At 37.9% G+C, this 12,648-nt stretch overlaps 2 protein-coding genes across 4 annotated transcripts; one reads left to right on the plus strand and one right to left on the minus strand.

Annotated features, from left to right (window-relative positions):
- Nucleotides 1-1,829: 1,829 nt before the first annotated feature.
- LOC103719487 (mitogen-activated protein kinase kinase kinase 18-like) lies at nucleotides 1,830-5,813 on the plus strand. 2 transcript variants are annotated; one of them, XM_026809392.2, is made up of 4 exons: nucleotides 1,830-3,715; nucleotides 4,259-4,398; nucleotides 4,486-4,720; nucleotides 5,447-5,813. In XM_026809392.2, the coding sequence occupies exon 1, from the start codon at nucleotides 2,568-2,570 to the stop codon at nucleotides 3,636-3,638; it is 1,071 nt and encodes a 356-aa protein (XP_026665193.1). In that variant the 5' UTR covers nucleotides 1,830-2,567; the 3' UTR covers nucleotides 3,639-3,715; nucleotides 4,259-4,398; nucleotides 4,486-4,720; nucleotides 5,447-5,813. The 2 variants fall into 2 exon arrangements, with proteins under 2 accessions (XP_026665193.1, XP_008806975.1); XM_008808753.3 differs by lacking the exon at nucleotides 4,259-4,398 and having other exon boundaries at nucleotides 1,833-3,715.
- LOC103719488 (TVP38/TMEM64 family membrane protein slr0305-like) lies at nucleotides 5,664-11,232 on the minus strand. Of its 2 annotated transcripts, none has more exons than XM_039134153.1 (7): nucleotides 10,786-11,232; nucleotides 10,122-10,174; nucleotides 8,252-8,344; nucleotides 7,934-8,157; nucleotides 6,842-6,938; nucleotides 6,136-6,246; nucleotides 5,664-5,829 (listed from the first exon to the last, which is right to left on the minus strand). In XM_039134153.1, the coding sequence occupies exons 1-7, from the start codon at nucleotides 11,171-11,173 to the stop codon at nucleotides 5,806-5,808; spliced, it is 990 nt and encodes a 329-aa protein (XP_038990081.1). In that variant the 5' UTR covers nucleotides 11,174-11,232; the 3' UTR covers nucleotides 5,664-5,805. The 2 variants fall into 2 exon arrangements, with proteins under 2 accessions (XP_038990081.1, XP_038990087.1); XM_039134159.1 differs by having other exon boundaries at nucleotides 6,842-6,908; nucleotides 10,786-11,230.
- Nucleotides 11,233-12,648: the final 1,416 nt, after the last annotated feature.

Raw genomic sequence — 12,648 nt, forward strand, 5'->3', positions numbered from 1 at the left:
TTGTACTTGTGGAAATTATCAAATTTATCCTAAAAGTGGAAGAACTACTGAAACTCCGCAAGATAAGCCTATTTGTATCATTGATAGGCAAGGGGGTAAGCGAATATGATTGTGTTTGTTTGTTAATGAGCAGATTGATAAGTGCAAACATCCTCCTGAAGTTATTCAATCCTATCACACCAGCAGCAACAAAAAAAAAAAAAAGGCATTCTTGTCTAGAAGAGTTCCTAATACAATTATGATCAATTGGAATCAGGAATTTTGTCAATTTTCAAAGAAGGTTCTTAACATGTCCGGGATAACAATATGATACATGTCCGTAAGCAACCATGCATGTTGTTGCTTTCAATTAACAAACCACATTGAAACGTGCCTTCACGTAATTACGCAACTCAGGAGTTTTTCTCCTGCTGGCCTGCTGCTTGGAGGAAACCTAGCCCCAACCTGTAGCCCCGGAGACCCACAACCAACCCTGCTCTGCGACCAAAAGCACATTAAAAAAAACAAGACATCTTTGCGGTTGTTGCGACAAACACCCATCATCTATTGGAAATATTTTGCCAAAAACTACTATATTTTTATTTTATAAAAATATTATAAAAAAAATTATTGAAATATAATCAAAATATTAAAAAAAGGCATAAATTAAAGCATGTGATATACACTACCCTAAGAACGTGATTCGTTCCTACGTGTAGATCTGCGGCAATCTCATTCTTAAGGTACAACAATCCGGCTCAGCCCAATCCTACTCTAACGCTGGAAAGACTTGACCCAACTAACTCCTTCAGATGTCCGGATAAAAAAATACTTGAAAGAGGCTTGGAAGAAGAGAAAAGCAAATAAGAGAGAAAAATTCTCGGTCTCATCTCGGAAAGTAGAAAAGTAGTAACGTGGATTTAGTAATTCAATACAATAGACCAAGATCCTATTTATAGATTCTGCTCGGGATATGGTGTGATGTTTCTGAAAACAATATTTTTTTTTTAAGAGTCGCAACTCTTCTAAAAGAAGCATCTAAAGAAAAAAAAAAGTTATTTTAAAGTATTTAAACCATTTAAAATTTAGAAAATAAAGCTGGTTTATTTTTTTTAATTTATTTTTTCAATAAATTTAAAACTCCAATAATCTCCAAAAAAATAAATTTTTAAAAAAAAATATCTTGGCAACTTATATTGTGCAATGGGTGAGGTATCCTGTGGACTTGAATCTCACTTAGTGTTAATAGTATCCATCTAAGAAAACCATGATGAGTTAGACTTGGAACTAGATCCTTTAACTCAAACTTCTACTTACCACCCATAGAGTACGGATCAATTTGGTCTTTGTACGATCGGCGGCATTTAAAGGCCTTACACTAACTATTTTGATTTTTCATAAAAAATTTATTAAAGTTAGCCTAAACTTTTAATCGCGGCCTATATGACAATTCTCACATAAGTAAGTCCTCCAAGGATATTTATGACCTAATACCCTACAAAATTCCTATCTTAGACTCATTAAGAGTATATCTCAACATTTCCAATACCATTGATAAGAACACTCGTCATAAATGAGAAGAGATATACTCCAAAAAATGTGCTATGGCACGATCACTCAGTCGACTTTATTTCTACTATATCGAACCTTCTTAATAGAATCTCCTATCATAAAGGTTGGGTATCCACTGTCGGTGAACCTTCTTCGGGGTTTGAAATCCGTTATGACCCGTTCGGGGCCGGAACCGTATTTAATAGCCGAATCGAGTTCCCTACCGGATCAGTTCAGTACGGGCCGAACCGGGCCAACCTTGTTTTAAATTTAGATTTGTTTATAAATTTAAAACTCCAATACCATCAAGCATGGATCTCAATATCGCTAGGCCCATTTCTGGGACCAAGCTTCTAATTTCTTTCAGAACCATCACTCCAAGCGGACCTTCCCACCAATAATAAAGAGGCAAACTTCCCCGCGACTTTAAATCACACCCAATCAAAGGAGGGAAACTAACTCTCCACCCTCCAACCGTCGCCTCCTTTGCCTATTTGAAGAACCCAGAAAGGCTCTGCAATGGTCACAAGAGGTTCTTCGTAGAGTGGGCGGCTTTCTGAGCAATTAGAAAGCCGCTCCATCTTCCTCAAAACTCTTCCCCAAGAATGCCAAATTCACTCTTTCAAGAGCACAGTTTGATCGTGAGAGAGAAACTTCGTAAGATTAGAAGCATTCATTTGTCATCAACATTTCTTTAAGTGGTGTGCTCCATTTCCTATATACAGAACGTTCTCTCTTCCATATTGTTGCAGTTGTTCAAGAATTTTCCGTTCATATTGTTCCAGTCTCTCTTTGCTTTTCGCTTGTGGATATCTGGGCTCCCTGTTTTACCTTTGATATAGTCTCTGTCTCTCTTTTCTCGCTATCATAGAAGAGAAACAAATCAGTTCATTCCTATCTTTTTCGAAACACCAGCATCTGTATGTATTTGGAAAGACCATCAATCCTGTTTCCTGGGTTGGATATCCAACCCGGCATTACCTCCACCCTCGATTTCCTTCATCCTCTGTTTCTTTCCCCGAGGAAAGTTCAGAGAAATGGCCCGAGCCGCCTTGAATTATCTTCGCCCGAAGGACTGGGTTAGAGGAAAAGCAGTCGGGAATGGGTCCTTTGGCATCGTCAGCTTGGCCATGAACAGATCGACTGGCGAGCTCTTCGTCGTCAAGTCCTCACCATCTGGAACGGGGTTAATATCTCTGAAGAATGAGGCCGACATCCTCGAGAGTCTGAATTCGTCATACATTGTTCGAAGCCTTGGGCATGAAGCTGCAGACAGAGCAGGAAGTCAACAAGAATTTAACTTGTTCATGGAATACATGGCTGGGGGGAGCTTGTTGGATATTGTGGAGAAGTTTGGTGGAGCATTGGAGGAGTCAGTGATTAGATCCTACACCAGACAAATTCTCAAGGGGATTGCATACCTTCATAGAAATGATATCGTCCATTGCGATATTAAATGTAAGAATCTGCTCTTGGGTTCATCTGGGAACATCAAGTTGGCTGACTTTGGGTGTGCTAGAAGATTGAGAGGATCTTCAGAGGTTGATGCATGTTCGAAGAATTCGTCGCAAGTTGGCGGGACTCCATTGTGGATGGCACCAGAGATTTTGAAGAATGAAGGGGTCGGATTCCTGTCAGATATATGGTCTCTTGGATGCACTGTGATTGAGATGGCCACTGGGAGACCTCCATGGACCGACGAGGTATCGAACCCGATGGCAGCAGTATATAAGATTGCATGCTGTGATGATCTTCCAAAGCTCCCATCCAGTTTCTCCGACGAGGGGCTCGATTTCCTCAGAAAATGTTTGCAGAAGGACCCAAAGAAGAGATGGAATGCTGAGCAATTGCTCAGCCATCCATTTATCACTGGGAGTTCGAATCAAATGTGTTTGAAGGAGGCATCTTGGTCGCCAACAAGTGTCTTACATGCAGGTTCCAGAGGGAACTGGCCTTTGGATGAATTGGAGTCACTGACCGAAGAAGAGATCTCGACATGGAGACCATTCTCGATGCGGTCTGGGATCCCCAAGTATCTAAGAAGAATGTGCAGCAAAGAGATTGATGTACAGGCAACAGAAGGTTGGATTGAGGTCAGATCAGGATGAAAATTTTGATAGGCATAGATGACAGCAACCTGTATATGGACAAAGAGAGGGATCTGGATGTACAGCTCAGTTTATAGGTAGAATTTTGTTCTCACTGTTCTTACTCTTCTCCTTTGTCCTACCTCTATTTGAAATCCAAGGATAAATAATTGTTAATTTTCTTTAATTAGCATCTTTGCATCCAATAACGAAATTTTGCTGCATGACGATTTCCTTTCAGTTCCCAATAAATCAGTAAGTATGAATTCTATGCATCAGAAGTGTCATGGTTTTCATAGCCAGGAGGAAAAGTTGATGAAATAATGGACCAAAATAATGGTCCTTCTAAAAGTTGTTCTAAAAGTTGTTAGTGAGGCTCCTCACGATGGTACATATGGATGATGGATGTTTAAAAAGTGGCCATCATTTAGCCATTACTATGCCATTATAATCTTCATATAACAGGAATAGTCTTGTAAATTTCCTTATCTATCCAATCATCTAAATCAGATAATACTGTTCTGAATTCAAATATATAAGTTAAATTATATTCTTTGAATAGTTATGTAATCTATAGCACATAATTTTACCATTTCCTGCATTCTTTCTGGTGCTCATGGCTCAAAATGACCATTATACAGCCATTACTTTATATTGAAAATTCAGTCAAAGACTTCAACAAGTAACAAACCCCCGCCCTCCTGCCAACAAAAAAGAGAAAAAGAAGGGGAAAAAAAGAGATTTGACTGCGCAAATAATGGCTATTATTTATTGAAATATGGTAATGAAAGTTTTAGGCCAGATTTGGCTGTCAGAATCTTCTTATATTTTATTAGAGAAATTTTACTTCTGAGATTTTTCATACCAGGGATGAAGGATGATATCTGAAAGTCAAGCACATAATGGCAACTTATCAATCATGCAATTATACAGCTTTGGAGGGTTGATGAGCCATTTATTTGTGGAACAGCACTTATCTCTGAAATAATTAATTCCTTCTAGCATGGGAGGTAAAAGTAAGATGGAAACTAGAGGTGGATTGGAACTCAGAAGGAATGCTAATCTTGAGGTCAAGGGTCACTTTAAAGGGTGGGAATGTAAAGGTATCTCCTGGTCTCAACGCTTACTGATATTTTCCATTTTACTTTTTGTCCAAGTCCATTGGACTCCCTACAAACTTTTGCTGATTTTGATATCTGGATAAGGCTTATGATTTTGAATCATTCTGGATGTTGGGGGGTAGAAATAAATTAACGCTTACCAGAAGTAAACCAATGTTTAATCGACATTTGGAAAAATATTCAATATGTGTTTTCATACAGAGATTATATCCTAAGCTTGGTCCACTGTTTCCTTCTGCTTTATATTAAAGTTATATCACGGGCATACACACAGAGAATACACTTAAAAAGAGGAGGATATATATATAGGATGTTTGATATGCATGATAATTCTGACAGTAATCTCCATATCAAATAGACAGTAACCTCTATATCATGCAGTTCAGATGAATAAATACAAATTACCCAACCAACACTGATGCCTATGTGTTATAAATGGGTCACTCTCTTTTTCCTAGTACTACTTTTTCAAAAAGTTCTTGATCAATTATGATACTCATCTTGGATGTTTAAAAGGATAGTTAGAGTTACTAGGTACTCCAATTTCATCCCCAAATGATTCCCAAATTTTGTACAAACTCCACAATTTCAAATCCAATGGAAAGTTAAGTTGCAAAGAAGGAAGACTGAGGGCATCAAATAGACTTTAGGATCAACTGATGACAAGAAATCTATTTAGTCATTTTGTAACTCATGATGTTGGTTCAGAATTAGGTCAAGATCAGAAAGCACGGAGGAGAATGTCTTCAACATCATCTTTTATGGGATTTTATAGCAACAGTTGGCATCAGAACAGTTGGGCTTATTATCCAGGATCATCTTGGCATGAGGGTGTTTGTTGGTGCTGTCAACTTTGGCACCAAGAAAGCAGAAGCTGAGCAGTTGGCAGAAATTACCCACAGGACTAGGTAGAAGAAATTCCCAATGACTGGGAAAAATTAATTGCCTTATATTATATTGCATCAAAAGATGCCAGTAATGTACAAGGCAGTTGTATACCTTCTAAATTACATTTTGTATCAGGGGGGCACCCATTTTCTTGTAATCTCTTGCAACGAGTTGTGCTTCTACTCAATATCCTTCACAGCATCCTGCATCACAGTTAATAAATAAATATGAGAAATACAAGAGTGTACATAATTTGTAATTTTTCAGGAAGCATAAATAAATTCCCAAACACTTCAATTAAATCCTCAAACTCTGAGTTATATAGCGAAGTTTCATGTAATACAAGCTTTATTCCCATTTGCTTGCTAGAATACATGCACAGCATATAACAAGATATATGATTATTCGTATTCGCCATTAGTTTTCACTTTCACCTTCAGTGTTCACTTTCATACACATTTGCAACTACATGCACACAATTAATTAATAAAACAGGGCCTAGTCATTACCTTTGCAAGCCGAGTTACATAAGCTGCGGCAATGGCTGTAAATAACAAGCCTAGTCCAAGAGTCACTAATTGGCCATTTCCTCTTGGTAAGCCCACTTCTGACTCTTCTTGCTGCAACAATGAGGGAAACAAAGTCATGGTCAGACAGCAAGCCCTCTTCTTAACATACCAGTTAAAGGAATGAAGATCCAAGCAAAATAGCATCTATCAAGAGGTCACAGATGGCAAATGGAGCTGAGTTTTGGGACCTCAGATGGCTGGATTGCCTTCTCAGAATAACTGATATAGCCTATCCTTTGCGTCATGGCAACATTTGTATCATTGCAGCTTAACTGATAATTAAATAATTGAAGATCATAACATTTATTTTTTCTTAGAGCTGATATTCTCTCAGAAGCAAGGTATGTACACATATAATTCCCAGTCAGATTGATTAGTATACATTCAGACTTAACCAACTACTTCCTTGGGAACGTACGAAGAACATGACAATCTGCAAGGACCATAGTAGTAGGAAAACCAACAGAAAATAAATCAAGGACACAGGAAAATATAATTAATAGCAAAGGATGGAGCTTGACAAATCTACCAAAAAAAGGTAATAGAAAAGCAACTTACAATTTAACCAAAATACTAAATTCATATATTACCAAAACAAAAGTAGGTTAAATTAACAGACATATATGAAAGCCTATAAACAACTTACAATGATAGCTCGGCCAAATGCACCTGCACTTACATAAGCCCATGTCCCTGGAAGCATCCCCAACCAACTGCATGCCAAGTCATGTTTAATCACTGAGCTATTGAGAGAAATCAAAAACTCTTCAGTATTGGGGGAAAAATCAAAATTCCTGATTCCTAGCTGTTTAACAACAAAGTGATTCACAATGGCATAACGAAAGGAAATAATCATCTAACATAAATTAATTTTAGGAGCAACAACCAGCATTTTTTAACATTAGAACATGTTACGATGATTGATTTAATATTCCTCATCATAAAATCAAGTTATAAGTTCCATTTGGGTATATCACATTCAACCAAGGCCAAATCAATCTGTCACAAGATAGCTACCGTCTAGCGATTCCATATGTTCATAATCACACCAATAAACTAATGGCACATACATATACCTTCTCCAAAGTGTGTGCACATTCAGATACAATGCTTCACCAGTTACTCTCCATATTTAGTTAAAATTTGAACCTTCTATTTTCCAGAAATCTGTAAGAAGCCTGATATATTTTCATTTTCCAGCTTGTATATCCTTCAGCAAAAGAGAATGAAACTTGAAAATTTGATCCTAGGTCAGTATATACTTGCCTAATGACATATTTAAATATTGCTATTCTCCTTTAGATTAACATCAACCAATGCATGCTTGCTAACCTCAAGTATGATAAGTTATACAGGGCCTTTTTTCCTTCCTGTGAAGGCTAAATTTTTCTATAGATTTAGCAATATTCTTTTCTGTTTTATGTCAAACTACCACAGGAAGAAGGGCAGGGGCTGGGTTGGGGTCAGGAAGGGAAATACCGTGGGTTCTGCACATCTATCAACACATATTATATTGTTGTTGTGGGTGTTTTTTTCTTAAAAACCTTAAACACGCCACCATCTCTTTTGTTCACTCATATTTTCTCTCCAGTTTTTTTTCATTCTCCATCTTTTTTCTCCAACTTGTAGCGTGAGTTTGACTTTGAGTATGTAACAGTTTCTTTTGCCTCCAGGGCTGATAAAACATAGAAATGATCAGTAGTGAGTATGATAGCAAGAATGGAAATTATTAACTGACCTGCCTAACACATAAGGTACGAACTTCACTGACGTCAAACCGTATAGATAGTTTCCAAGAGAAAATGGGAGCAAAGGACTCAATCGCAGGAGTGTAACAACTCTGAAGCCATTCTCTCCAATTGCTTTATCGATTGCCAAAAACTTTTTGTTTCCTTCAACCAATTTGAGAATACGTTCTCGGGCAAAATATCTAGCAATAAGAAAGGCTACAGTTGCAGCCACCTACCAAAGTCAAAAAAACATCATATAAATCTTCAGCTAATCACTTTTAATTTCGTTTCAGACACCATGAAAATCATTTTTGAAAGCAACCTACTGTCCCACTGATTGAAACAATGATGGTCCCTGTGACACTTCCAAATAAAAGTCCCGCCGACATAGTTAATGGGATTGCTGGAATTGCAAGAATCTAGAATAAGATAAGCAGTTCACAGTTAGTACTAGCATGCAAAGAATGCTAAGGAACAGACAAAGCAAAATTTATGATACCCCCTCTTTCTCTTTTATCTCCTTCCACAAATCCTAAAGAAAGTTGCATAGCTATGCAGTCCAGCAGAATGATATAAACTTAAACATTTTTCAATTATAATACATACAACAGACAAGACTTATTTGCTGTGAAGAAGAATTAGCAGTTGCAGCCTTCCCTATACCTGCACCTAATCCATTAAAATCCTTCCTCCACCGTACTTCCATGTCCATCATCTTCTATCCGTCCCTCAGAGATCTATCAATCCATTAAATTTTAGGTGGTAGCAACACAATTTATCCTCTGGCAGTGCAAAAGGGCTTAAGCAAAATTTGATTTGTCCAAGAACTCAGATGGCTAAAATGAAGCCAATGGAGGAAAAAGCGATCATCTACCTTTTAACTTCATAAGTTTCAAGAAAACAGGTGTAATCTAGTATTAATTAGCTCCACTTGTTCTAATCCATGGCTTATAAAATGCCTCAATTTGCCAAAACTAACAATAACCATAACTGACAATCTTTAGCTCAGTCACTTATGAATCCATGGATGTCATTATAAGCATACTGAAGTGCTCAGCTCCAGGCCTATCATCAGGATTAAACTATTTAAACATGTCAAATTCATACACAAGCATCAGTCAAGTTGGAAATTGCAGTCATATGGTTGCTAGGATAATGTCTGACAACATTAGAATGACCAATCCTCAGATTATCAAAGTAGGGACATTGCAATGGGAAATTGGTGTTTCTCATAAGGAACAGCTCAATGTTGTGATTCCACCTCATGAAACCACAGTCAGAGTCAGGTGTAGATACCATATTTACGGCATCCAAGTGGTTCCTTGACATGAGAGCACAATTACTCAGTGCAAATTAGGCTCCATAACTTTGGGTCCAAACACTTTAAGCCATACCCATTAGCAGGGAGCTAATTCAATCATCGAGGTCGACTCTAGGTCAGGTCAAGGAATGCAATTATCCAATATTGGCCATAGAAATGATCAGACACAGAACCTTGGACCTAAAAATCACCACATTTGACTTATCACGTTTTATGATATTATCATTAATTTTTTAAATAAATCAGTTGTGAGATTTTGTATGCAACAATTTTATTGTGTTAATTTTTTATTTGATTCGGGATCACAATGGGCATGATTGATAATTGTGTATATCATACCCAGCTCTGATGCATTATTAGATAAGCTTATATCAATTAATGTATCTCAGTCTGGTATGTGATGAAGGACATGAACTTTGATTCCATGATCACTTTAAAACAAGCAAATCTTAGAGGCATTTGGTCTCGTCTTTGTGGAAAATGACCACGACTCTTACAAGAATATCAACAGGGGGTTAGTTGATGAAAAAAGAAATAAAATAAAGTAATGCTGACCATGACTATTAATGCAGTGTTCATAGCATACTCTTGCTAAATGCTAGGTTGAAGTGGACACTTCAAGATTTCAATGCAACATGCTGGACTAGTCCACAGAAAGTCAGTTACGCGGGATGGATAGCTTATTTTGGAAACAAAAAATGCAGAAAGTAAAAAAGGTAGAAACTATAATGTGAACCTAGGTACATCATGTGATTTGTAGGCCTGTCTAAGCAATTCCTTCACGGCATTTAATGTCGTTTCTCTGGAATCTTAAGTTTTCAGAGTTAGTCTGAATGAATGGTACTTTAATCAACAAAATTTTGATAATAAGATACCTCAAGTCCAGCATAAACAAGTACAAACAGAGCATATCCAGCAGGACCATAACCTGATCACAGAAAGCATAAAAATGTTCCAGCATCAGAACCAGCACAATATTATTCACTGCAATGCAAAGCTGAATAGAGATCACATCAAGATAGAAACATATTATGCAATAACATTAAATCAAATATTGTATAGAGATGCATCGTGAGTGGTATCATCATGATTATCTGATCATAATCATCATTCTTTATTACTTCTAAGCGAGCCTGGCTCATAACAATATATGTGCTAATGAGATAACATTCTTATCACTAATGGAATATATATATTCAAGTTCTCCATTATTTGACGTGATTCTTAGATAACTACCGCAAGATATATGTTCTCATCCATGGAAATTGATTTATAGGCACTGCGCCACCCCACCCTCAAATTGGACCCACCTAAATCCCAAATGTTAGAACGAATCCATGACAAAAAGCCACCAACTTCCACCAGAATCACTCGCAAGGCTTCAAATCTCCCAAATTCGACGCCAAACCACCAAATTCAATCAAGATTACAGCCAAAAAAATAAAAAAAGCACTAAATTGTCGATAGAAAATTTCTCAGAACCACTAAATTCAATCAAATCTATCTTAAAAAAAAAAGCCAACTTGAAAGCAAAAATACCTTCAATGAAACCGGAGAACTGGGTGAGAAAGGCATTGATCTGGTCCTTATAGACGTATCCCACCGTCCCGAACCCCCCGATTACTCCAACCAGCAGAAGCCCCGCGAGAACGGTGCCCTTCACGGCGTTCTCTCCCCCCAAGCCCCCCTCCCCGTCCTCGGAGACGGACCCATCGTCCCTCCCCTTCCTGTTGTCGAACTTGAGGTTCCGGGGGACGTTGGAGGCCTTTCGAAGGGTGGCCTTCTTCGTCTCCCGGAGGGAGGAGAGGGTCCGGAAGGCGTGGGAGCGGCGGGGGCTGAGGCTAGAGAGGGAGAAGAAGGGAGAAGGGGAGCAGGAGAGGAAGCGGCAAGGGGAGAGGGAGGAGAGGCATGGCCTCATGGACTGCATTAGAATCGGATTGCATGGTGGGAGCTCATGGGCTTGGAGTGTAGAAAAGGGTTCAGAGAGACAGAATGGATTGGTGTTGGATTCGCCAGGTGATCGGAAGCAGTTGGAGAACATGGTTAGTCCAAGTGGCAACATCTTGATCATTGAGTCTATGTTTTCTGCCGTACGATGCTAGATTTTAGTCCAACTGGCGCATGCTATTGGGCTCGAGCTGACCTCAGATTTTTTTTTTTTCTTTTTTTTTTTTGCCACGATCAAAATGTTGAATGTATCCTAAAATTCGAGGATAGATTTGGACCACGAAAAAAAATATAATCCACTATTTTTTAAAAAAAAAATTCTTTGGTTTCCCTGGTCTTCCTCATACAAGAGAAAATAAAACTACTTAACGGCGCTTGCATCCACACTAGTCATCTTTCTAGAGCCATACTGATTGATCCTTGAATAACCAATTCGCTAGTCAATTTTTTTTTCTCTGCCTACATACATACATACATACATATAATATCTATATATATGGCTATACTCAGATTCGGACACAAATAATAAAAATTCTATATCAATGTTTTAAGCTATTGAATATAAATTATATAATCTCCTATTTTTAAACTATTTGCGTAAAAAAAATCTAGTCATTATAACTCTCAATTATGAAAACAAAAGTAACATCTAAAAAAAAAAAAAAGGAAAGTAGGATGCTCTCCACTAGAGCCTCTTAATTCTCCAAAGCATCGAACAAGATCACACTAAACAACTCTTCCTAGCTAAATCTTGGTCTTCCATGTGGCTAGCCACTCAAAAGGCACCCTGTGGGCTGAAAAGAGGGAGTTGCCAAGGGTACTTCGAAACCTATTGTTTATTGATTCTATTTGGTGTATACATACTCGTAACGTATGGAATATCCATTTTAGAAGAAAAAAAATCTTGGCCTTCCGCAACTGGAGAACAGCCACAATAACACCTTCCCAAGTGACCTGAATCTCTGCAACCGCAATTAAGGGACCATATGGCAGCAAGAATCCAACCCTGAGCAACTTCGATCACAAAATTACACCCAGTAGCATGACACTCTTGTGGGAAGGCTCCATCAAAGTTCACCTTAGCTATTGAAGACTCTCCTAGGACCTACATGAGATGAAAGACAAGTTTGCAGTGGAGGAGATGGCATAGTTTTAGAATAATCAAAGTAACAGCTCTAAAAATTTTCATAAGATGGATATAAGAAACTCATAACTCTTTCTTCATCCAATATCTAATAAACCAAGGATTCCAATTTATAGAAATTTTTGAATTATTAATTTTTAGAGCTAGCACTTCTCTTTTTTTTTTTTTTGGGTGCATCAGCGGCTCATACTTGACCGATATGGATACAGACAACAAAATCAGAAAATAAAATGCTGCGCTAAGGCATAGGCATAGCCCCATGGTCTATCCAGAAAAAAATTTCAGAGTGATGAGCCGCAAAGAAAGCAACC

The sequence above is a fragment of the Phoenix dactylifera genome, chromosome 1, assembly GCF_009389715.1.
Source record: "Phoenix dactylifera cultivar Barhee BC4 chromosome 1, palm_55x_up_171113_PBpolish2nd_filt_p, whole genome shotgun sequence".
In the NCBI taxonomy this organism is placed as follows: Eukaryota; Viridiplantae; Streptophyta; class Magnoliopsida; order Arecales; family Arecaceae; genus Phoenix; species Phoenix dactylifera.